The sequence below is a fragment of the Carassius auratus genome, unplaced genomic scaffold (assembly GCF_003368295.1).
Source record: "Carassius auratus strain Wakin unplaced genomic scaffold, ASM336829v1 scaf_tig00215384, whole genome shotgun sequence".
In the NCBI taxonomy this organism is placed as follows: Eukaryota; Metazoa; Chordata; class Actinopteri; order Cypriniformes; family Cyprinidae; genus Carassius; species Carassius auratus.
Genome location: NW_020528057.1, coordinates 1 through 22,523, shown reverse-complemented (window position 1 = coordinate 22,523; position 22,523 = coordinate 1). Strand labels below are relative to the sequence as shown.

Here is a 22,523-nt window from a genome sequence, read left to right as displayed (position 1 = left end):
AGAAAAAGTAGCTTCTAGGTCCCTGGTTTCAGGTGCGGCTCGAACAGGCCATCTCTAGCCAGGCAAGGGTGTCAGGATGGCCGAGCGGTCTAAGGCGCTGCGTTCAGGTCGCAGTCTCCCCTGGAGGCGTGGGTTCGAATCCCACTTCTGACAGACCTATCCTTTGGCTGCAGACAGAGACTTCAGTCTTCTGCTACGTTGGGCCAGCAGGGCGTTAACTTTGACAAAACGACGCATTAGGCAAATGCCAGTATTAATTGGGCAGGCGTTGAAGACAAGGATGAGTTTTTAGACACTTTTTGAAAAGGGTTAAAGCCTCCGCTGCTCGAATTGAGATAGGCAGGCCGATCCACCAGCTGGGAACAGTCCAGGAAAAGGTCCTTGAGAGTGATTTTGTGCCTCTTTGGGATGGCACCACGAGGCATCGTTCACTTGCAGAAAGCAAGCGTAGGTCTGCACCAGCGACTTTAGGTATATTGCTGCAGAGCCAGTGGTTATCTTGTAGGCAAACATCAGTACCTTGAATCTGATGCGAACAGCTATTGGTAGCCAGTGCAAAATTATGAAGAGAGGTGTGACGTGGGCTTTCTTTGGCTCGTTGAAGACCAGTCTCGCTGCTGCATCCTGGATCAGTTGCAGAGGCTTGATAGTACGTGCCGGAAGACCCGCCAAGGGAGCATAGCAGTAGTCCAGTCTGGAGAAAACAAAGAGCTTGGACAAGGAGTTGTGTGGCCTGCTCTGATCGGAAGGGTCTAATCTTCCGAACGTTGTACAAGGCAAATCTTCAGGACCGGGCCAGTGCAGCAATATGGCCTTTGAAACTTCACAAAACCTCAGGAGGACGTGGCCACGTGTTACATGCATATGAGAGGGATGCTATTGCTGCCTTCATGTAGCATTAGCCAGCATGCATGCAGAATTTTGACTTCACTGTAAATAAAAGGATTGCACGGGCCTACACGCAATGTCGCTGGATGAGATTCAGGGAATTTACCTGGAACCTCACAGTTTTCCACAAAGCATCATTTCACCTGCCCTGAAGAGGAGCTGTGGCCTTTTGCCCCCAGGAGACACAGGGAAACCCACACGAAAGGGGACAGAGAACCTCAATCTTTCTTTCTAAGCCACGGGTGTCAAACTCAGTCCCTGGAAGGCCGGAGACCTGCAGAGTTTAGATTCAAGCCTGATAGAACACACCTGATCCAACTAATCATGCCCTTCAGGCTCATTTGAAAACTACATGCCTTGTGTGTTTGAGAAGGGTTGGAACAACACTCTACAGGGCTCGGGCCCTAAAGGAATTTAGTTTGACACCCCTGGTCTAAGCTCTCTCAGTTATCAGAAAAAAAGAACCAGCCTGCCCCGTGTGAGGCTCGAACTCACGACCTTCAGATTATGAGACTGACGCGCTGCCTAACTGCGCCAACGAGGCCCGTGGGCTAAAGGGGGCCCGAACAGAGAAAAAGTAGCTTCTAGGTCCCTGGTTTCAGGTGCGGCTCGAACAGGCCATCTCTAGCCAGGCAAGGGTGTCAGGATGGCCGAGCGGTCTAAGGCGCTGCGTTCAGGTCGCAGTCTCCCCTGGAGGCGTGGGTTCGAATCCCACTTCTGACAGACCTATCCTTTGGCTGCAGACAGAGACTTCAGTCTTCTGCTACGTTGGGCCAGCAGGGCGTTAACTTTGACAAAACGACGCATTAGGCAAATGCCAGTATTAATTGGGCAGGCGTTGAAGACAAGGATGAGTTTTTAGACACTTTTTGAAAAGGGTTAAAGCCTCCGCTGCTCGAATTGAGATAGGCAGGCCGATCCACCAGCTGGGAACAGTCCAGGAAAAGGTCCTTGAGAGTGATTTTGTGCCTCTTTGGGATGGCACCACGAGGCATCGTTCACTTGCAGAAAGCAAGCGTAGGTCTGCACCAGCGACTTTAGGTATATTGCTGCAGAGCCAGTGGTTATCTTGTAGGCAAACATCAGTACCTTGAATCTGATGCGAACAGCTATTGGTAGCCAGTGCAAAATTATGAAGAGAGGTGTGACGTGGGCTTTCTTTGGCTCGTTGAAGACCAGTCTCGCTGCTGCATCCTGGATCAGTTGCAGAGGCTTGATAGTACGTGCCGGAAGACCCGCCAAGGGAGCATAGCAGTAGTCCAGTCTGGAGAAAACAAAGAGCTTGGACAAGGAGTTGTGTGGCCTGCTCTGATCGGAAGGGTCTAATCTTCCGAACGTTGTACAAGGCAAATCTTCAGGACCGGGCCAGTGCAGCAATATGGCCTTTGAAACTTCACAAAACCTCAGGAGGACGTGGCCACGTGTTACATGCATATGAGAGGGATGCTATTGCTGCCTTCATGTAGCATTAGCCAGCATGCATGCAGAATTTTGACTTCACTGTAAATAAAAGGATTGCACGGGCCTACACGCAATGTCGCTGGATGAGATTCAGGGAATTTACCTGGAACCTCACAGTTTTCCACAAAGCATCATTTCACCTGCCCTGAAGAGGAGCTGTGGCCTTTTGCCCCCAGGAGACACAGGGAAACCCACACGAAAGGGGACAGAGAACCTCAATCTTTCTTTCTAAGCCACGGGTGTCAAACTCAGTCCCTGGAAGGCCGGAGACCTGCAGAGTTTAGATTCAAGCCTGATAGAACACACCTGATCCAACTAATCATGCCCTTCAGGCTCATTTGAAAACTACATGCCTTGTGTGTTTGAGAAGGGTTGGAACAACACTCTACAGGGCTCGGGCCCTAAAGGAATTTAGTTTGACACCCCTGGTCTAAGCTCTCTCAGTTATCAGAAAAAAAGAACCAGCCTGCCCCGTGTGAGGCTCGAACTCACGACCTTCAGATTATGAGACTGACGCGCTGCCTAACTGCGCCAACGAGGCCCGTGGGCTAAAGGGGGCCCGAACAGAGAAAAAGTAGCTTCTAGGTCCCTGGTTTCAGGTGCGGCTCGAACAGGCCATCTCTAGCCAGGCAAGGGTGTCAGGATGGCCGAGCGGTCTAAGGCGCTGCGTTCAGGTCGCAGTCTCCCCTGGAGGCGTGGGTTCGAATCCCACTTCTGACAGACCTATCCTTTGGCTGCAGACAGAGACTTCAGTCTTCTGCTACGTTGGGCCAGCAGGGCGTTAACTTTGACAAAACGACGCATTAGGCAAATGCCAGTATTAATTGGGCAGGCGTTGAAGACAAGGATGAGTTTTTAGACACTTTTTGAAAAGGGTTAAAGCCTCCGCTGCTCGAATTGAGATAGGCAGGCCGATCCACCAGCTGGGAACAGTCCAGGAAAAGGTCCTTGAGAGTGATTTTGTGCCTCTTTGGGATGGCACCACGAGGCATCGTTCACTTGCAGAAAGCAAGCGTAGGTCTGCACCAGCGACTTTAGGTATATTGCTGCAGAGCCAGTGGTTATCTTGTAGGCAAACATCAGTACCTTGAATCTGATGCGAACAGCTATTGGTAGCCAGTGCAAAATTATGAAGAGAGGTGTGACGTGGGCTTTCTTTGGCTCGTTGAAGACCAGTCTCGCTGCTGCATCCTGGATCAGTTGCAGAGGCTTGATAGTTTGGCCGGAAGACCCGCCAAGGGAGCATAGCAGTAGTCCAGTCTGGAGAAAACAAAGAGCTTGGACAAGGAGTTGTGTGGCCTGCTCTGATCGGAAGGGTCTAATCTTCCGAACGTTGTACAAGGCAAATCTTCAGGACCGGGCCAGTGCAGCAATATGGCCTTTGAAACTTCACAAAACCTCAGGAGGACGTGGCCACGTGTTACATGCATATGAGAGGGATGCTATTGCTGCCTTCATGTAGCATTAGCCAGCATGCATGCAGAATTTTGACTTCACTGTAAATAAAAGGATTGCACGGGCCTACACGCAATGTCGCTGGATGAGATTCAGGGAATTTACCTGGAACCTCACAGTTTTCCACAAAGCATCATTTCACCTGCCCTGAAGAGGAGCTGTGGCCTTTTGCCCCCAGGAGACACAGGGAAACCCACACGAAAGGGGACAGAGAACCTCAATCTTTCTTTCTAAGCCACGGGTGTCAAACTCAGTCCCTGGAAGGCCGGAGACCTGCAGAGTTTAGATTCAAGCCTGATAGAACACACCTGATCCAACTAATCATGCCCTTCAGGCTCATTTGAAAACTACATGCCTTGTGTGTTTGAGAAGGGTTGGAACAACACTCTACAGGGCTCGGGCCCTAAAGGAATTTAGTTTGACACCCCTGGTCTAAGCTCTCTCAGTTATCAGAAAAAAAGAACCAGCCTGCCCCGTGTGAGGCTCGAACTCACGACCTTCAGATTATGAGACTGACGCGCTGCCTAACTGCGCCAACGAGGCCCGTGGGCTAAAGGGGGCCCGAACAGAGAAAAAGTAGCTTCTAGGTCCCTGGTTTCAGGTGCGGCTCGAACAGGCCATCTCTAGCCAGGCAAGGGTGTCAGGATGGCCGAGCGGTCTAAGGCGCTGCGTTCAGGTCGCAGTCTCCCCTGGAGGCGTGGGTTCGAATCCCACTTCTGACAGACCTATCCTTTGGCTGCAGACAGAGACTTCAGTCTTCTGCTACGTTGGGCCAGCAGGGCGTTAACTTTGACAAAACGACGCATTAGGCAAATGCCAGTATTAATTGGGCAGGCGTTGAAGACAAGGATGAGTTTTTAGACACTTTTTGAAAAGGGTTAAAGCCTCCGCTGCTCGAATTGAGATAGGCAGGCCGATCCACCAGCTGGGAACAGTCCAGGAAAAGGTCCTTGAGAGTGATTTTGTGCCTCTTTGGGATGGCACCACGAGGCATCGTTCACTTGCAGAAAGCAAGCGTAGGTCTGCACCAGCGACTTTAGGTATATTGCTGCAGAGCCAGTGGTTATCTTGTAGGCAAACATCAGTACCTTGAATCTGATGCGAACAGCTATTGGTAGCCAGTGCAAAATTATGAAGAGAGGTGTGACGTGGGCTTTCTTTGGCTCGTTGAAGACCAGTCTCGCTGCTGCATCCTGGATCAGTTGCAGAGGCTTGATAGTACGTGCCGGAAGACCCGCCAAGGGAGCATAGCAGTAGTCCAGTCTGGAGAAAACAAAGAGCTTGGACAAGGAGTTGTGTGGCCTGCTCTGATCGGAAGGGTCTAATCTTCCGAACGTTGTACAAGGCAAATCTTCAGGACCGGGCCAGTGCAGCAATATGGCCTTTGAAACTTCACAAAACCTCAGGAGGACGTGGCCACGTGTTACATGCATATGAGAGGGATGCTATTGCTGCCTTCATGTAGCATTAGCCAGCATGCATGCAGAATTTTGACTTCACTGTAAATAAAAGGATTGCACGGGCCTACACGCAATGTCGCTGGATGAGATTCAGGGAATTTACCTGGAACCTCACAGTTTTCCACAAAGCATCATTTCACCTGCCCTGAAGAGGAGCTGTGGCCTTTTGCCCCCAGGAGACACAGGGAAACCCACACGAAAGGGGACAGAGAACCTCAATCTTTCTTTCTAAGCCACGGGTGTCAAACTCAGTCCCTGGAAGGCCGGAGACCTGCAGAGTTTAGATTCAAGCCTGATAGAACACACCTGATCCAACTAATCATGCCCTTCAGGCTCATTTGAAAACTACATGCCTTGTGTGTTTGAGAAGGGTTGGAACAACACTCTACAGGGCTCGGGCCCTAAAGGAATTTAGTTTGACACCCCTGGTCTAAGCTCTCTCAGTTATCAGAAAAAAAGAACCAGCCTGCCCCGTGTGAGGCTCGAACTCACGACCTTCAGATTATGAGACTGACGCGCTGCCTAACTGCGCCAACGAGGCCCGTGGGCTAAAGGGGGCCCGAACAGAGAAAAAGTAGCTTCTAGGTCCCTGGTTTCAGGTGCGGCTCGAACAGGCCATCTCTAGCCAGGCAAGGGTGTCAGGATGGCCGAGCGGTCTAAGGCGCTGCGTTCAGGTCGCAGTCTCCCCTGGAGGCGTGGGTTCGAATCCCACTTCTGACAGACCTATCCTTTGGCTGCAGACAGAGACTTCAGTCTTCTGCTACGTTGGGCCAGCAGGGCGTTAACTTTGACAAAACGACGCATTAGGCAAATGCCAGTATTAATTGGGCAGGCGTTGAAGACAAGGATGAGTTTTTAGACACTTTTTGAAAAGGGTTAAAGCCTCCGCTGCTCGAATTGAGATAGGCAGGCCGATCCACCAGCTGGGAACAGTCCAGGAAAAGGTCCTTGAGAGTGATTTTGTGCCTCTTTGGGATGGCACCACGAGGCATCGTTCACTTGCAGAAAGCAAGCGTAGGTCTGCACCAGCGACTTTAGGTATATTGCTGCAGAGCCAGTGGTTATCTTGTAGGCAAACATCAGTACCTTGAATCTGATGCGAACAGCTATTGGTAGCCAGTGCAAAATTATGAAGAGAGGTGTGACGTGGGCTTTCTTTGGCTCGTTGAAGACCAGTCTCGCTGCTGCATCCTGGATCAGTTGCAGAGGCTTGATAGTACGTGCCGGAAGACCCGCCAAGGGAGCATAGCAGTAGTCCAGTCTGGAGAAAACAAAGAGCTTGGACAAGGAGTTGTGTGGCCTGCTCTGATCGGAAGGGTCTAATCTTCCGAACGTTGTACAAGGCAAATCTTCAGGACCGGGCCAGTGCAGCAATATGGCCTTTGAAACTTCACAAAACCTCAGGAGGACGTGGCCACGTGTTACATGCATATGAGAGGGATGCTATTGCTGCCTTCATGTAGCATTAGCCAGCATGCATGCAGAATTTTGACTTCACTGTAAATAAAAGGATTGCACGGGCCTACACGCAATGTCGCTGGATGAGATTCAGGGAATTTACCTGGAACCTCACAGTTTTCCACAAAGCATCATTTCACCTGCCCTGAAGAGGAGCTGTGGCCTTTTGCCCCCAGGAGACACAGGGAAACCCACACGAAAGGGGACAGAGAACCTCACTCTTTCTTTCTAAGCCACGGGTGTCAAACTCAGTCCCTGGAAGGCCGGAGACCTGCAGAGTTTAGATTCAAGCCTGATAGAACACACCTGATCCAACTAATCATGCCCTTCAGGCTCATTTGAAAACTACATGCCTTGTGTGTTTGAGAAGGGTTGGAACAACACTCTACAGGGCTCGGGCCCTAAAGGAATTTAGTTTGACACCCCTGGTCTAAGCTCTCTCAGTTATCAGAAAAAAAGAACCAGCCTGCCCCGTGTGAGGCTCGAACTCACGACCTTCAGATTATGAGACTGACGCGCTGCCTAACTGCGCCAACGAGGCCCGTGGGCTAAAGGGGGCCCGAACAGAGAAAAAGTAGCTTCTAGGTCCCTGGTTTCAGGTGCGGCTCGAACAGGCCATCTCTAGCCAGGCAAGGGTGTCAGGATGGCCGAGCGGTCTAAGGCGCTGCGTTCAGGTCGCAGTCTCCCCTGGAGGCGTGGGTTCGAATCCCACTTCTGACAGACCTATCCTTTGGCTGCAGACAGAGACTTCAGTCTTCTGCTACGTTGGGCCAGCAGGGCGTTAACTTTGACAAAACGACGCATTAGGCAAATGCCAGTATTAATTGGGCAGGCGTTGAAGACAAGGATGAGTTTTTAGACACTTTTTGAAAAGGGTTAAAGCCTCCGCTGCTCGAATTGAGATAGGCAGGCCGATCCACCAGCTGGGAACAGTCCAGGAAAAGGTCCTTGAGAGTGATTTTGTGCCTCTTTGGGATGGCACCACGAGGCATCGTTCACTTGCAGAAAGCAAGCGTAGGTCTGCACCAGCGACTTTAGGTATATTGCTGCAGAGCCAGTGGTTATCTTGTAGGCAAACATCAGTACCTTGAATCTGATGCGAACAGCTATTGGTAGCCAGTGCAAAATTATGAAGAGAGGTGTGACGTGGGCTTTCTTTGGCTCGTTGAAGACCAGTCTCGCTGCTGCATCCTGGATCAGTTGCAGAGGCTTGATAGTACGTGCCGGAAGACCCGCCAAGGGAGCATAGCAGTAGTCCAGTCTGGAGAAAACAAAGAGCTTGGACAAGGAGTTGTGTGGCCTGCTCTGATCGGAAGGGTCTAATCTTCCGAACGTTGTACAAGGCAAATCTTCAGGACCGGGCCAGTGCAGCAATATGGCCTTTGAAACTTCACAAAACCTCAGGAGGACGTGGCCACGTGTTACATGCATATGAGAGGGATGCTATTGCTGCCTTCATGTAGCATTAGCCAGCATGCATGCAGAATTTTGACTTCACTGTAAATAAAAGGATTGCACGGGCCTACACGCAATGTCGCTGGATGAGATTCAGGGAATTTACCTGGAACCTCACAGTTTTCCACAAAGCATCATTTCACCTGCCCTGAAGAGGAGCTGTGGCCTTTTGCCCCCAGGAGACACAGGGAAACCCACACGAAAGGGGACAGAGAACCTCAATCTTTCTTTCTAAGCCACGGGTGTCAAACTCAGTCCCTGGAAGGCCGGAGACCTGCAGAGTTTAGATTCAAGCCTGATAGAACACACCTGATCCAACTAATCATGCCCTTCAGGCTCATTTGAAAACTACATGCCTTGTGTGTTTGAGAAGGGTTGGAACAACACTCTACAGGGCTCGGGCCCTAAAGGAATTTAGTTTGACACCCCTGGTCTAAGCTCTCTCAGTTATCAGAAAAAAAGAACCAGCCTGCCCCGTGTGAGGCTCGAACTCACGACCTTCAGATTATGAGACTGACGCGCTGCCTAACTGCGCCAACGAGGCCCGTGGGCTAAAGGGGGCCCGAACAGAGAAAAAGTAGCTTCTAGGTCCCTGGTTTCAGGTGCGGCTCGAACAGGCCATCTCTAGCCAGGCAAGGGTGTCAGGATGGCCGAGCGGTCTAAGGCGCTGCGTTCAGGTCGCAGTCTCCCCTGGAGGCGTGGGTTCGAATCCCACTTCTGACAGACCTATCCTTTGGCTGCAGACAGAGACTTCAGTCTTCTGCTACGTTGGGCCAGCAGGGCGTTAACTTTGACAAAACGACGCATTAGGCAAATGCCAGTATTAATTGGGCAGGCGTTGAAGACAAGGATGAGTTTTTAGACACTTTTTGAAAAGGGTTAAAGCCTCCGCTGCTCGAATTGAGATAGGCAGGCCGATCCACCAGCTGGGAACAGTCCAGGAAAAGGTCCTTGAGAGTGATTTTGTGCCTCTTTGGGATGGCACCACGAGGCATCGTTCACTTGCAGAAAGCAAGCGTAGGTCTGCACCAGCGACTTTAGGTATATTGCTGCAGAGCCAGTGGTTATCTTGTAGGCAAACATCAGTACCTTGAATCTGATGCGAACAGCTATTGGTAGCCAGTGCAAAATTATGAAGAGAGGTGTGACGTGGGCTTTCTTTGGCTCGTTGAAGACCAGTCTCGCTGCTGCATCCTGGATCAGTTGCAGAGGCTTGATAGTACGTGCCGGAAGACCCGCCAAGGGAGCATAGCAGTAGTCCAGTCTGGAGAAAACAAAGAGCTTGGACAAGGAGTTGTGTGGCCTGCTCTGATCGGAAGGGTCTAATCTTCCGAACGTTGTACAAGGCAAATCTTCAGGACCGGGCCAGTGCAGCAATATGGCCTTTGAAACTTCACAAAACCTCAGGAGGACGTGGCCACGTGTTACATGCATATGAGAGGGATGCTATTGCTGCCTTCATGTAGCATTAGCCAGCATGCATGCAGAATTTTGACTTCACTGTAAATAAAAGGATTGCACGGGCCTACACGCAATGTCGCTGGATGAGATTCAGGGAATTTACCTGGAACCTCACAGTTTTCCACAAAGCATCATTTCACCTGCCCTGAAGAGGAGCTGTGGCCTTTTGCCCCCAGGAGACACAGGGAAACCCACACGAAAGGGGACAGAGAACCTCACTCTTTCTTTCTAAGCCACGGGTGTCAAACTCAGTCCCTGGAAGGCCGGAGACCTGCAGAGTTTAGATTCAAGCCTGATAGAACACACCTGATCCAACTAATCATGCCCTTCAGGCTCATTTGAAAACTACATGCCTTGTGTGTTTGAGAAGGGTTGGAACAACACTCTACAGGGCTCGGGCCCTAAAGGAATTTAGTTTGACACCCCTGGTCTAAGCTCTCTCAGTTATCAGAAAAAAAGAACCAGCCTGCCCCGTGTGAGGCTCGAACTCACGACCTTCAGATTATGAGACTGACGCGCTGCCTAACTGCGCCAACGAGGCCCGTGGGCTAAAGGGGGCCCGAACAGAGAAAAAGTAGCTTCTAGGTCCCTGGTTTCAGGTGCGGCTCGAACAGGCCATCTCTAGCCAGGCAAGGGTGTCAGGATGGCCGAGCGGTCTAAGGCGCTGCGTTCAGGTCGCAGTCTCCCCTGGAGGCGTGGGTTCGAATCCCACTTCTGACAGACCTATCCTTTGGCTGCAGACAGAGACTTCAGTCTTCTGCTACGTTGGGCCAGCAGGGCGTTAACTTTGACAAAACGACGCATTAGGCAAATGCCAGTATTAATTGGGCAGGCGTTGAAGACAAGGATGAGTTTTTAGACACTTTTTGAAAAGGGTTAAAGCCTCCGCTGCTCGAATTGAGATAGGCAGGCCGATCCACCAGCTGGGAACAGTCCAGGAAAAGGTCCTTGAGAGTGATTTTGTGCCTCTTTGGGATGGCACCACGAGGCATCGTTCACTTGCAGAAAGCAAGCGTAGGTCTGCACCAGCGACTTTAGGTATATTGCTGCAGAGCCAGTGGTTATCTTGTAGGCAAACATCAGTACCTTGAATCTGATGCGAACAGCTATTGGTAGCCAGTGCAAAATTATGAAGAGAGGTGTGACGTGGGCTTTCTTTGGCTCGTTGAAGACCAGTCTCGCTGCTGCATCCTGGATCAGTTGCAGAGGCTTGATAGTACGTGCCGGAAGACCCGCCAAGGGAGCATAGCAGTAGTCCAGTCTGGAGAAAACAAAGAGCTTGGACAAGGAGTTGTGTGGCCTGCTCTGATCGGAAGGGTCTAATCTTCCGAACGTTGTACAAGGCAAATCTTCAGGACCGGGCCAGTGCAGCAATATGGCCTTTGAAACTTCACAAAACCTCAGGAGGACGTGGCCACGTGTTACATGCATATGAGAGGGATGCTATTGCTGCCTTCATGTAGCATTAGCCAGCATGCATGCAGAATTTTGACTTCACTGTAAATAAAAGGATTGCACGGGCCTACACGCAATGTCGCTGGATGAGATTCAGGGAATTTACCTGGAACCTCACAGTTTTCCACAAAGCATCATTTCACCTGCCCTGAAGAGGAGCTGTGGCCTTTTGCCCCCAGGAGACACAGGGAAACCCACACGAAAGGGGACAGAGAACCTCAATCTTTCTTTCTAAGCCACGGGTGTCAAACTCAGTCCCTGGAAGGCCGGAGACCTGCAGAGTTTAGATTCAAGCCTGATAGAACACACCTGATCCAACTAATCATGCCCTTCAGGCTCATTTGAAAACTACATGCCTTGTGTGTTTGAGAAGGGTTGGAACAACACTCTACAGGGCTCGGGCCCTAAAGGAATTTAGTTTGACACCCCTGGTCTAAGCTCTCTCAGTTATCAGAAAAAAAGAACCAGCCTGCCCCGTGTGAGGCTCGAACTCACGACCTTCAGATTATGAGACTGACGCGCTGCCTAACTGCGCCAACGAGGCCCGTGGGCTAAAGGGGGCCCGAACAGAGAAAAAGTAGCTTCTAGGTCCCTGGTTTCAGGTGCGGCTCGAACAGGCCATCTCTAGCCAGGCAAGGGTGTCAGGATGGCCGAGCGGTCTAAGGCGCTGCGTTCAGGTCGCAGTCTCCCCTGGAGGCGTGGGTTCGAATCCCACTTCTGACAGACCTATCCTTTGGCTGCAGACAGAGACTTCAGTCTTCTGCTACGTTGGGCCAGCAGGGCGTTAACTTTGACAAAACGACGCATTAGGCAAATGCCAGTATTAATTGGGCAGGCGTTGAAGACAAGGATGAGTTTTTAGACACTTTTTGAAAAGGGTTAAAGCCTCCGCTGCTCGAATTGAGATAGGCAGGCCGATCCACCAGCTGGGAACAGTCCAGGAAAAGGTCCTTGAGAGTGATTTTGTGCCTCTTTGGGATGGCACCACGAGGCATCGTTCACTTGCAGAAAGCAAGCGTAGGTCTGCACCAGCGACTTTAGGTATATTGCTGCAGAGCCAGTGGTTATCTTGTAGGCAAACATCAGTACCTTGAATCTGATGCGAACAGCTATTGGTAGCCAGTGCAAAATTATGAAGAGAGGTGTGACGTGGGCTTTCTTTGGCTCGTTGAAGACCAGTCTCGCTGCTGCATCCTGGATCAGTTGCAGAGGCTTGATAGTACGTGCCGGAAGACCCGCCAAGGGAGCATAGCAGTAGTCCAGTCTGGAGAAAACAAAGAGCTTGGACAAGGAGTTGTGTGGCCTGCTCTGATCGGAAGGGTCTAATCTTCCGAACGTTGTACAAGGCAAATCTTCAGGACCGGGCCAGTGCAGCAATATGGCCTTTGAAACTTCACAAAACCTCAGGAGGACGTGGCCACGTGTTACATGCATATGAGAGGGATGCTATTGCTGCCTTCATGTAGCATTAGCCAGCATGCATGCAGAATTTTGACTTCACTGTAAATAAAAGGATTGCACGGGCCTACACGCAATGTCGCTGGATGAGATTCAGGGAATTTACCTGGAACCTCACAGTTTTCCACAAAGCATCATTTCACCTGCCCTGAAGAGGAGCTGTGGCCTTTTGCCCCCAGGAGACACAGGGAAACCCACACGAAAGGGGACAGAGAACCTCAATCTTTCTTTCTAAGCCACGGGTGTCAAACTCAGTCCCTGGAAGGCCGGAGACCTGCAGAGTTTAGATTCAAGCCTGATAGAACACACCTGATCCAACTAATCATGCCCTTCAGGCTCATTTGAAAACTACATGCCTTGTGTGTTTGAGAAGGGTTGGAACAACACTCTACAGGGCTCGGGCCCTAAAGGAATTTAGTTTGACACCCCTGGTCTAAGCTCTCTCAGTTATCAGAAAAAAAGAACCAGCCTGCCCCGTGTGAGGCTCGAACTCACGACCTTCAGATTATGAGACTGACGCGCTGCCTAACTGCGCCAACGAGGCCCGTGGGCTAAAGGGGGCCCGAACAGAGAAAAAGTAGCTTCTAGGTCCCTGGTTTCAGGTGCGGCTCGAACAGGCCATCTCTAGCCAGGCAAGGGTGTCAGGATGGCCGAGCGGTCTAAGGCGCTGCGTTCAGGTCGCAGTCTCCCCTGGAGGCGTGGGTTCGAATCCCACTTCTGACAGACCTATCCTTTGGCTGCAGACAGAGACTTCAGTCTTCTGCTACGTTGGGCCAGCAGGGCGTTAACTTTGACAAAACGACGCATTAGGCAAATGCCAGTATTAATTGGGCAGGCGTTGAAGACAAGGATGAGTTTTTAGACACTTTTTGAAAAGGGTTAAAGCCTCCGCTGCTCGAATTGAGATAGGCAGGCCGATCCACCAGCTGGGAACAGTCCAGGAAAAGGTCCTTGAGAGTGATTTTGTGCCTCTTTGGGATGGCACCACGAGGCATCGTTCACTTGCAGAAAGCAAGCGTAGGTCTGCACCAGCGACTTTAGGTATATTGCTGCAGAGCCAGTGGTTATCTTGTAGGCAAACATCAGTACCTTGAATCTGATGCGAACAGCTATTGGTAGCCAGTGCAAAATTATGAAGAGAGGTGTGACGTGGGCTTTCTTTGGCTCGTTGAAGACCAGTCTCGCTGCTGCATCCTGGATCAGTTGCAGAGGCTTGATAGTTTGGCCGGAAGACCCGCCAAGGGAGCATAGCAGTAGTCCAGTCTGGAGAAAACAAAGAGCTTGGACAAGGAGTTGTGTGGCCTGCTCTGATCGGAAGGGTCTAATCTTCCGAACGTTGTACAAGGCAAATCTTCAGGACCGGGCCAGTGCAGCAATATGGCCTTTGAAACTTCACAAAACCTCAGGAGGACGTGGCCACGTGTTACATGCATATGAGAGGGATGCTATTGCTGCCTTCATGTAGCATTAGCCAGCATGCATGCAGAATTTTGACTTCACTGTAAATAAAAGGATTGCACGGGCCTACACGCAATGTCGCTGGATGAGATTCAGGGAATTTACCTGGAACCTCACAGTTTTCCACAAAGCATCATTTCACCTGCCCTGAAGAGGAGCTGTGGCCTTTTGCCCCCAGGAGACACAGGGAAACCCACACGAAAGGGGACAGAGAACCTCACTCTTTCTTTCTAAGCCACGGGTGTCAAACTCAGTCCCTGGAAGGCCGGAGACCTGCAGAGTTTAGATTCAAGCCTGATAGAACACACCTGATCCAACTAATCATGCCCTTCAGGCTCATTTGAAAACTACATGCCTTGTGTGTTTGAGAAGGGTTGGAACAACACTCTACAGGGCTCGGGCCCTAAAGGAATTTAGTTTGACACCCCTGGTCTAAGCTCTCTCAGTTATCAGAAAAAAAGAACCAGCCTGCCCCGTGTGAGGCTCGAACTCACGACCTTCAGATTATGAGACTGACGCGCTGCCTAACTGCGCCAACGAGGCCCGTGGGCTAAAGGGGTCCGAACAGAGAAAAAGTAGCTTCTAGGTCCCTGGTTTCAGGTGCGGCTCGAACAGGCCATCTCTAGCCAGGCAAGGGTGTCAGGATGGCCGAGCGGTCTAAGGCGCTGCGCTCAAGCTGGGGAACAATAGTCCGTCAAAGACGGGGAAGAAGGGAAGAAAAGAGGGAAGGAAGAAAAGGAGAATGGGAAGAAGAGAAAGAAAAAATGAAGAAAAGAAAGGGTGAAATTTGACGTTCAAAGCCCAATCTTCCTTAGCATGCGCACAGTGATACATCTTCCGGTTTCTTCTTGCGTAAATTCGCGCATTTATATTACACTGTTTCCTATTGCAGGTGCTCCCCGCGACCCAGGTTCGAATCCAGCTAAAGACAACTTTTTGTAATATTGTTAATTGCTTTAAATAAATAATGTTTCAATGTTAATTAAATGTATATATGTGCTTTGTTTGATATTTTTTGTCATGAAAATGTAAGTACACGAATGGAAATGTGTTTTGTTATTATTAGTTATTTAGTAGTTGTTGTATTCATAATTTAGTCTGATTAAGCATATTATTATTGCAGTTGTATTGATATTTATTCTGATTAAGGATTTTTACATCTTACATTCAGGATCTTACATTTATTCGACACATTCAAATCTGTCATTTCTAATTAAAAATGAAAATATTCATATGCTGGAAAATGTCTGTGACAAATGACAAATGCAAATTATTTTTTGTAAACACGTTTTATTTTTTCAGTGTACTGATGAAATGGTTATATTAAAGTGCAAATTACAAAAAATCAGTCTTTTGCCAATTATTATTTTATTTTTACAATTATGCCAATAGAACAATAATAAATATTAAACAAATTAAATTTTAAATAAGTTTTAAAACAACTTTAAATCAAAAGGGAAATAAAATGAATTTTTTTTTTAACTGAACAGTAATAAATATAAAATTAAATAAGTTTTCAAACAATAAATTAAAAAGGTAAATAAAACAGTAAATACAGTTTTAAATACAAACACAAATAAGTTGAATAGGTTTTTAAAAAGCAGTAAATAAAATATTAAATAATGTTCAACACAAATATTAACTATAGTGAACTATATTTAAACAACTATATACACACTACAATAAATAAAAATTTATACATTATTTGGGAACAGTTCTCCGCATTTCCTCTAACCACTGTTCTTTTGTAACAGTTTCAGACTGTGGGCAGTATACTTTGCCCCTGTACTGGCTATGTCCTGTTGCACTGGTTTTGAAATGTCCGCATTTCTTGCAAGTGTTCGCCTCTACAGTTCTCTTGTAGGGTCTCTTAGGCATGGTTTGGGGATTGGCAGCTGGTTGTGAACTTGTGCCCTGCACAACTGTAGGATGTAACAGTGGCATCCCCTGAACCACTGGCATTCCCTGGACCATCGGGATTCCCTGAACCATTGGCATTCCCTGAACCATTGGCATCCTCTGGACCATTGGCATGCCCTGGACCATTTGCATGCCCTGGACCATTGGCAGTCTTTGAGCCATTGGCATGCCCTGGAACATTGGCACACCCTGAAGCATTGGCACACCCGGGAAACCTGGTGCTGCAGATATAAGTATATTGGGTACCATCTGCACTGATGCTCCAGGTGCTGATGGCGTAACCAACATAGTAGTCTGTGTTGGTGCCTTGGGTCTGAGAGGAGGTCGCCCAGTAGAGGTGTGCCTCTGTTTTGCCTGACCTGCTGTGCTCTCTGGTAGCTTGTACTGGTGCTGCTCCCCTGATTGTTCTGGCTCAGTCCGTAGGTGTTTGGCAGCCTGGAGAGGTTCCTGAGCTTCAGGGAGGGGCTGAGGCAACTGAATGCCCTGAATCAGCACAGACAGTTCCTGCTTTTTCTGTCTGTTGTTATACCACTGAATCAGGGTATTCTGGTTAACCTCCACCAGCTGCATTGAGGTTCCTCCCATCACCAAGCTGTTGCCCAGTACAAGCTGCCTTATCCTCCTGTAATCCTGGAGGATTAGAGACCATCTCGACAGCGTTCCCTTGCCTTTTCTCTTGGGGCTTGGGTGGGTGTTGCAAAGCCTGATGAAGATGGTTTCCACCAGACGGCAACAGTCAGGCCACTGAGCAGGTGCGCTGCTTGCTCCCAGCACACTTCTGATGGTGCTCTCTACTCCTGGGGTTTTAGTGGGCCTCTTTGGTACTCTGAAGCGTCCACTCAGCAGTCTCTTCTGGTGTCTAGCTGCATACACCACCCGTTGCTTGTCCTGGTCAGCCAGGTTCTGCCAAAGTTCAATTATGGTGCTGGCTTCCTGATTGGTCAGGCTAAGGGCTGTGTGACCCCGGAGCTCCACCAGATATTCGGCCAGCTTGTCCACATGTTGGTATCCCGGGACATTTTGGTAGTCAACAGCCTATTAAGAAAACAAGCACAAATAATAATCACATTTGTTAAATGCCTAGTTCCATAACTAGTTCCATTGATGTGTTGCTGTTTAACACAATCTGTATAGTACAAAGCACTAACTAAATAAAACTGATTTGTTGCCTACTAATGACTTTAGTTTAAAATCTGAGCAAAGTCTGGATATAAAGCAGTAGCAAGAAGTATATGTTGATCAATCCTTATTTTAATTTAATATAGTTTATTTGAAAGAAATAGAGAGGAGTGGCACTTACAGTCTCTTCATCGTCATCATCATCCTGACCAGCATCCTCTGGCTCTGAGGAGAGTGGTGAAACAGATGTTTCAGAGGGAAAAGGTGGCACAGCAGTCCCCGAGGGTCCAGGTGATGAAGGAGCAGGTGTAGGATCAGGGACCAGTGAAGGGGATGTGGAACCCAGTACAGCCGTGTCACTGCTGGTGACCACGGTGGAAGAACCCAGTGTCAGAGTGGAGGAGGGAGGTGACAGAACATCCTCGGGATCTGCAATTGTGTGATCCTCGCTGACATCACAGAAGCCCTCATCTTCATCTCGCTCCTCCACATTAAGTTCCTCGATGAGCTCTGCCGTCTCTTCAGAGTCTGGGTTCATGTCCTGCAGTGCCTGACCAGTCTGCTGGAATAGATACTGCACTCCAATGAGCTCACCTGGAATAAAAACAATGAATAGGAATTAAATATAATTGCTGTGCAACATATTTGATACATAAGGCCTTTGTAGTTGTTCATATATTGTTATAGTGTGAGATCATGGAGATCATAGTACAGGAGAAAAAGAAAAAAAAAGGCCATAAACCTATAACTGTGGGGCCAAAACAAAGAAATACAATACAATGATGACTGAGAAACATACAAATACAATTACTCAAATGTAACTCAAATGTAATTACTCAAATATTACTACATGTAACTTGACTTTTCTAATCAAGTAAACCAAAGTAACTTCAGTACAGTAAATGGTCACCAAATATTACTAATAATAATCAAGTTATTCTTTCTAAAAATTAACTACTTTCTAATAAAAAAGATTCCACAGCAAAATGACATGTGATTTATGAGATTAAGGTAGACGTTTGTACAATTATACTGAAAGGCCTTTTACTTGAAAGAAAATATCGATCAGATGACAGAGGGCATGTTTCAAGAAAAAAAAAAAGTTGATCAAGTTGATAGTTTATAGTTAAAAATACAGACACAAAGTACACTGTATAGGCTTAAATAAAATATTGACTGAGACTACACGGGAATTGCAAGTTAATTAACAATAATAAATTATTTTACCGGTGTAACGTGCAGGGGGACAAAACGTGGGGACCACTTTCCTGCCAAACAGCTTTTCATAATTGCTGTTTACACAGTGAACAAGTTCTCCTGTGTAGCTGCGTAAAGCTGATGGCTCAGATGACATGGAAGCTGCCTCCCGATCCTGGTTCCACCTGTGTAGACCCTCCAACAAATAAATCTGAAAGTTCAGACTGTTTGCACTGGTCCCTTTAAACAGACAACAGTTTTTAGGCAATGTTAAACACACAGACACTTAAATGTTCTTTCTTTGCACATGCAGTGTGTGTTCGACAAATACATACCTGGGATGAAACGGTTAAGGTGTAAATGAAAGGATTCAAGAGAAGTGGAGCCTCTGGCACATCTGTAAGTCTTCAGAAGCACACCTCCCTTGGTTAGGCTCCCGGTCTCAGTATAGAGGGCAACACCAAGAGGGTCTTGGATACACTTGATGTGCTTCTTTTGGACACACCAGATGTGCTCCATCCTTTCTCGATCCAAGAGAGGAACCCCCAGAGAGTCATTTCCCTTGCTGCTCAGGAGTTCTGTAAGCAGTTGTTCAATGAGAAGGATGGTAGTCTCCTCTCCACGGGTCCTCCTCCGGCAATGTAGAGCCAGCTCCTCCCTGGTCAGATGCTTGTTTACATCTTCATCTGTCAGCGCAGGCCAACCCTGGGACATCAACAGCTCTCTCTTTGCTTTGCGAAGGATAGAGACGTCAGCTGCATCCCATTCAAAGATGCATGCTGATAGCCGTGACATGAAAATGGGGTACAACTGATGGGCATCAGTTGTACACCCCAAGGCAATCCTGCGCATAAAATGCCAGATGTCCAAGCGTATCATGAGATCTGGCCAGCCCCTAAACCTGGTTTTCAGCTTGCTCTCGCTCACCTCACTGCAGCACCCACAGTCCACGTACAACACAGAAGGTGGATTTACACCAGCCTGCTGGTATCTTTTCACCAGACCGTCTACCATCATGTCAAGTCCTGCTCCTTCCTGGGCTGTCAGCACACTTATGAGCACCTGACCAAACTCGTTGCCAACAGAGGTAAGCCAGAGTCCCGTTCCCCTCGCTGTCCCAGCCAGCTTCTTGGTGATCTGTAATAAGAGATGATATGAAGCATGCTGTAAATATAAATCAAACATCACACCATGAAAAATACAGATACAGTGCCATGCTGGTATATAAACACCATTAATGAACAAATCCACAACTAACCTTTTTAGTAGAATCCATCTTCAAGACAGAGCCATAGGTGGATGTTATTCTGGCATGGATTTCATCCAGCCTGGTCAGAATGTCTTGGCTGTAAACGGTGAGCAACCACTTGCAGCTTGGCACCACCGTAGGCTCTGGGGGCTCCTGGAAATTTACTGGCATCACCCCGGGTTGATTGAGGAAGTCAACACATTGGGTGGTGTACCGGGCCAGACGATGGAGCCACTGCTCGCTGTGGTTTCACGCAGCTGCTTTATCACCCTAGTGGGACTATTGCCTAAGCCACGCTCACGCAAGAGCCTGATGACCCGCATATCACAGGCGTACCTTAGGAAAAGCAAAATCCACATATTCATATATTTTAGCTATTTAATTGTAAAGTATTTGCATACATACACACACGTGATGATGGGCTAACAACTGGATGAGGAATGAAAGTGTACTTACTTCCGCGTGAGGATGACCTGAAACTCAGAGTAATGGCCCAGATCTAGCTGTTGCAGGACAGTCTGACTTCAGGACACATGCGAGGCTCTACACTTTGTACAGATAAGGGTTTCTGTGACCATATTGTATGTTCTGTCAATGTCTAGAACCTGCCGTGCCCTTTTGTGCAGACCACCTCCTGTCAGCTGATGTTGTCCGCAGGCTGGATTGGGACAGAGAACCTTAACCCTCCACAGCTTGTATGGCATCCACAGCAGAAGAGTATGACAAAAGAATCTGTCTGGAGCTGGAGCCTGATTGTAAATAAGTGCTGGTTGTGGGGGGTAATACCAGAGCTGGAGGTCATCACGAAGTGCTGGCTTTCCTTTGGATCCAATTTTGAAAAGCCTTTTGCCAATCCACTTGTGATCCTCTGGTGGTATGGTCTCAGACCACAAACGAGGAAGTTGAACTACAGATGGACCTTGCAATAATGCCCCAGAAGGAGCAGTCTGTGATGGAAAAAAAGGCAAAACATTAAGTTTAGTAAGTTCATTTTACTTTTTAATCACTTTAAGAATTTTATTTGTATCCCTGATTACTTTCACATGAAATCATCATTGTATTACATGGTATTACAATGATTATTACGACAATGAAACTGATAACTTTACATTATACACGGAAGTCATCCAAAAAAAGGAACAAAATAATCCTGAAATCCTGTTGAATATGAAATAAAAAAGAATTCTGAGACTTTATAACCAATATCTATTTATTCTGACACATGAATGTTAACATCTATACACTGTTTATCATCAATAAATCAGTATCATGTAAACTCAATTGACATTATGACAATAGTTTGATTGTTGTTGTTTTTTTCAGCATGAATGTGTTTTAAGGAACTACTGGTTATAAAAGTAATATTCAATTTTCATGGCATGTAATCCTTTTTACATCTCCATTAAGTGTCTGGTAAAAGCTGATTTAATTACATTTTTGGACCAACAGAATATGAAATTACTTACAGAGACGGTCCTGCATGGCTGAGCGGGATTGGACACATCTGCAGTGGCTCTGGGGACAGGGGTTGGAACTGTAGGATCTGGTGTCTGTACAATCATGAAGTAAAATATAGATTTTGCAAATAGAACATTACAATAACTTAGTCGTCCTAGATTAAATCATACACTACAGTTGCAAAGTTTGAGGCCCAAATGTTTATAAAAGAAACCTATTCTGCTCACCAAGGTTGCATTTGATAAAAAATACAGTTAAAAACTAAAAAGATAGTTAAATTGTGGAACATTACTACAATTTAAAGTTTAAAAATAGGAAATGTAATTTATTTATACGGTGGCAAGAACCAATTTTCAGCATCATTACTCCAGTCTTCAGTGTTACATGATCCTTCAGAAACCATTCTATTGAACATAAACCTTCATTATTAGTTGAAAACGTGAAAATAGCTGATAATAAAACTGCATTACAGTGGTTGCCACACTTATGGTGTTGGGGAAAGCACACAAAGATGAAAATCAAGGGTAAATAATCTTTAATTAACCCACACAAAGGAAGGCAGTAACACATAGACCAAGACAAACTGAACAGACTAAAATTTAAGTAGACAGACCAATGAGGGACAAATGAGTAAATTAACTAGACACAGATTAACTGAATGACATAATCAAGAGGAGACACAAACTAGGTTGAGGAACATGAGGAGAGAAAATACAAAAGTCCATAAATATGACAGGTGGTATTTTTCAGAATTAAGTTTGAAGAACAGCATTTATTTGAAATAGAAATCGTTTGTAACATGATGTTGAATAGAAATCTTTTGTGTCTGAGATTTTTTTTATCAATTTAATGCCTCCTTTTTCAATAAAAGTAACACTATCTTAACATCAATAACTTTTGAATAGTAATTTATATGAAATCTATTTATAAAATATAACTTTTTTGTTTATTAATATATGGTTTTCTGTTATTAAAAAAATAGTTTAAATAGTTTAATAATTTGTATAGAATGGAACGTGAAACGTGTCTTCATAGAGTACAATATAGATTATGCCATTACTTACAGAGACTGTAGTGCTTGGTCTAGAGGCACTAGACACTGCTGCGCTGGGCTGGTCTTCAGCCTGAGAAGTTCTCCTGGCCAAACTGAGATTTGGCTTTGCTGCAGCAATGTGAGACCCGGTAAATCTTGATTTGGTAAACTAAAAATGTGAGAAGACAGAATGTGTTATAATAGCAAGCATTACTATTTGTGTTAATATTACAATTTTAAGTAAATGCAGCATTTACTTGCAGGAAAAAAAAGAGCTTTAACACATGAGAAGTATTGAGAGAGATGCCATGAGGGACATGAGTCTAGCTCAGTGACCTTCAACAAAGGCAGAGCTCAGTTAGAGACAAAGAGGACAATCAAAGAGTAGAGCCCAGAGATGAAAGGGAGAAAGCAGGCAGGTTACAATCTTCATTTATTTTGACCATGTGACTTAAACCAAAGCTGAGATATTCAAACCGACCAATCAGCAACAACAGTTGCCCCCATTGTACAAGAGGTGTGAAAATTAGCAGGTCTC

At 47.1% G+C, this 22,523-nt stretch overlaps 2 protein-coding genes and 20 non-coding genes across 22 annotated transcripts; 10 read left to right on the top strand and 12 right to left on the bottom strand.

Moving 5' to 3' along the window:
* The first annotated feature begins 70 nt into the window (after nucleotides 1-70).
* On the top strand, nucleotides 71-153 carry trnal-cag (transfer RNA leucine (anticodon CAG)). Its single transcript has one exon. It is a non-coding gene; the product is annotated as a tRNA-Leu (tRNA).
* A 1,205-nt stretch (nucleotides 154-1,358) lies between these two features.
* trnam-cau (transfer RNA methionine (anticodon CAU)) lies at nucleotides 1,359-1,432 on the bottom strand. Its single transcript has one exon. It is a non-coding gene; the product is annotated as a tRNA-Met (tRNA).
* Nucleotides 1,433-1,528: 96 nt separating this feature from the next.
* Nucleotides 1,529-1,611, top strand: trnal-cag (transfer RNA leucine (anticodon CAG)). Its single transcript has one exon. It is a non-coding gene; the product is annotated as a tRNA-Leu (tRNA).
* Nucleotides 1,612-2,816: 1,205 nt separating this feature from the next.
* Nucleotides 2,817-2,890, bottom strand: trnam-cau (transfer RNA methionine (anticodon CAU)). The gene has a single exon. It is a non-coding gene; the product is annotated as a tRNA-Met (tRNA).
* Nucleotides 2,891-2,986: 96 nt separating this feature from the next.
* On the top strand, nucleotides 2,987-3,069 carry trnal-cag (transfer RNA leucine (anticodon CAG)). Its single transcript has one exon. It is a non-coding gene; the product is annotated as a tRNA-Leu (tRNA).
* Nucleotides 3,070-4,273: 1,204 nt separating this feature from the next.
* On the bottom strand, nucleotides 4,274-4,347 carry trnam-cau (transfer RNA methionine (anticodon CAU)). The gene has a single exon. It is a non-coding gene; the product is annotated as a tRNA-Met (tRNA).
* A 96-nt stretch (nucleotides 4,348-4,443) lies between these two features.
* On the top strand, nucleotides 4,444-4,526 carry trnal-cag (transfer RNA leucine (anticodon CAG)). The gene has a single exon. It is a non-coding gene; the product is annotated as a tRNA-Leu (tRNA).
* Nucleotides 4,527-5,731: 1,205 nt separating this feature from the next.
* trnam-cau (transfer RNA methionine (anticodon CAU)) lies at nucleotides 5,732-5,805 on the bottom strand. The gene has a single exon. It is a non-coding gene; the product is annotated as a tRNA-Met (tRNA).
* Nucleotides 5,806-5,901: 96 nt separating this feature from the next.
* On the top strand, nucleotides 5,902-5,984 carry trnal-cag (transfer RNA leucine (anticodon CAG)). The gene has a single exon. It is a non-coding gene; the product is annotated as a tRNA-Leu (tRNA).
* Nucleotides 5,985-7,189: 1,205 nt separating this feature from the next.
* trnam-cau (transfer RNA methionine (anticodon CAU)) lies at nucleotides 7,190-7,263 on the bottom strand. The gene has a single exon. It is a non-coding gene; the product is annotated as a tRNA-Met (tRNA).
* A 96-nt stretch (nucleotides 7,264-7,359) lies between these two features.
* On the top strand, nucleotides 7,360-7,442 carry trnal-cag (transfer RNA leucine (anticodon CAG)). The gene has a single exon. It is a non-coding gene; the product is annotated as a tRNA-Leu (tRNA).
* A 1,205-nt stretch (nucleotides 7,443-8,647) lies between these two features.
* trnam-cau (transfer RNA methionine (anticodon CAU)) lies at nucleotides 8,648-8,721 on the bottom strand. Its single transcript has one exon. It is a non-coding gene; the product is annotated as a tRNA-Met (tRNA).
* Nucleotides 8,722-8,817: 96 nt separating this feature from the next.
* trnal-cag (transfer RNA leucine (anticodon CAG)) lies at nucleotides 8,818-8,900 on the top strand. Its single transcript has one exon. It is a non-coding gene; the product is annotated as a tRNA-Leu (tRNA).
* A 1,205-nt stretch (nucleotides 8,901-10,105) lies between these two features.
* On the bottom strand, nucleotides 10,106-10,179 carry trnam-cau (transfer RNA methionine (anticodon CAU)). The gene has a single exon. It is a non-coding gene; the product is annotated as a tRNA-Met (tRNA).
* A 96-nt stretch (nucleotides 10,180-10,275) lies between these two features.
* On the top strand, nucleotides 10,276-10,358 carry trnal-cag (transfer RNA leucine (anticodon CAG)). The gene has a single exon. It is a non-coding gene; the product is annotated as a tRNA-Leu (tRNA).
* Nucleotides 10,359-11,563: 1,205 nt separating this feature from the next.
* Nucleotides 11,564-11,637, bottom strand: trnam-cau (transfer RNA methionine (anticodon CAU)). The gene has a single exon. It is a non-coding gene; the product is annotated as a tRNA-Met (tRNA).
* A 96-nt stretch (nucleotides 11,638-11,733) lies between these two features.
* Nucleotides 11,734-11,816, top strand: trnal-cag (transfer RNA leucine (anticodon CAG)). Its single transcript has one exon. It is a non-coding gene; the product is annotated as a tRNA-Leu (tRNA).
* Nucleotides 11,817-13,021: 1,205 nt separating this feature from the next.
* trnam-cau (transfer RNA methionine (anticodon CAU)) lies at nucleotides 13,022-13,095 on the bottom strand. The gene has a single exon. It is a non-coding gene; the product is annotated as a tRNA-Met (tRNA).
* Nucleotides 13,096-13,191: 96 nt separating this feature from the next.
* Nucleotides 13,192-13,274, top strand: trnal-cag (transfer RNA leucine (anticodon CAG)). Its single transcript has one exon. It is a non-coding gene; the product is annotated as a tRNA-Leu (tRNA).
* Nucleotides 13,275-14,478: 1,204 nt separating this feature from the next.
* Nucleotides 14,479-14,552, bottom strand: trnam-cau (transfer RNA methionine (anticodon CAU)). The gene has a single exon. It is a non-coding gene; the product is annotated as a tRNA-Met (tRNA).
* A 1,158-nt stretch (nucleotides 14,553-15,710) lies between these two features.
* LOC113094361 (uncharacterized) lies at nucleotides 15,711-19,728 on the bottom strand. The gene is made up of 5 exons (XM_026260065.1): nucleotides 19,504-19,728; nucleotides 18,581-19,382; nucleotides 18,276-18,485; nucleotides 17,230-17,642; nucleotides 15,711-16,964 (listed from the first exon to the last, which is right to left on the bottom strand). Exons 1-5 carry the CDS (start codon nucleotides 19,663-19,665, stop codon nucleotides 15,711-15,713), a joined length of 2,841 nt encoding a protein of 946 aa, XP_026115850.1. The 5' UTR covers nucleotides 19,666-19,728.
* A 290-nt stretch (nucleotides 19,729-20,018) lies between these two features.
* On the bottom strand, nucleotides 20,019-22,154 carry LOC113094360 (uncharacterized; the record flags this gene model as incomplete). The annotated part of the gene is made up of 3 exons (XM_026260064.1): nucleotides 20,019-20,441; nucleotides 20,961-21,044; nucleotides 22,017-22,154. Coding segments are annotated over 3 exons (645 nt in total), but the record flags the coding sequence as incomplete, so codon positions are not given.
* Nucleotides 22,155-22,523: the final 369 nt, after the last annotated feature.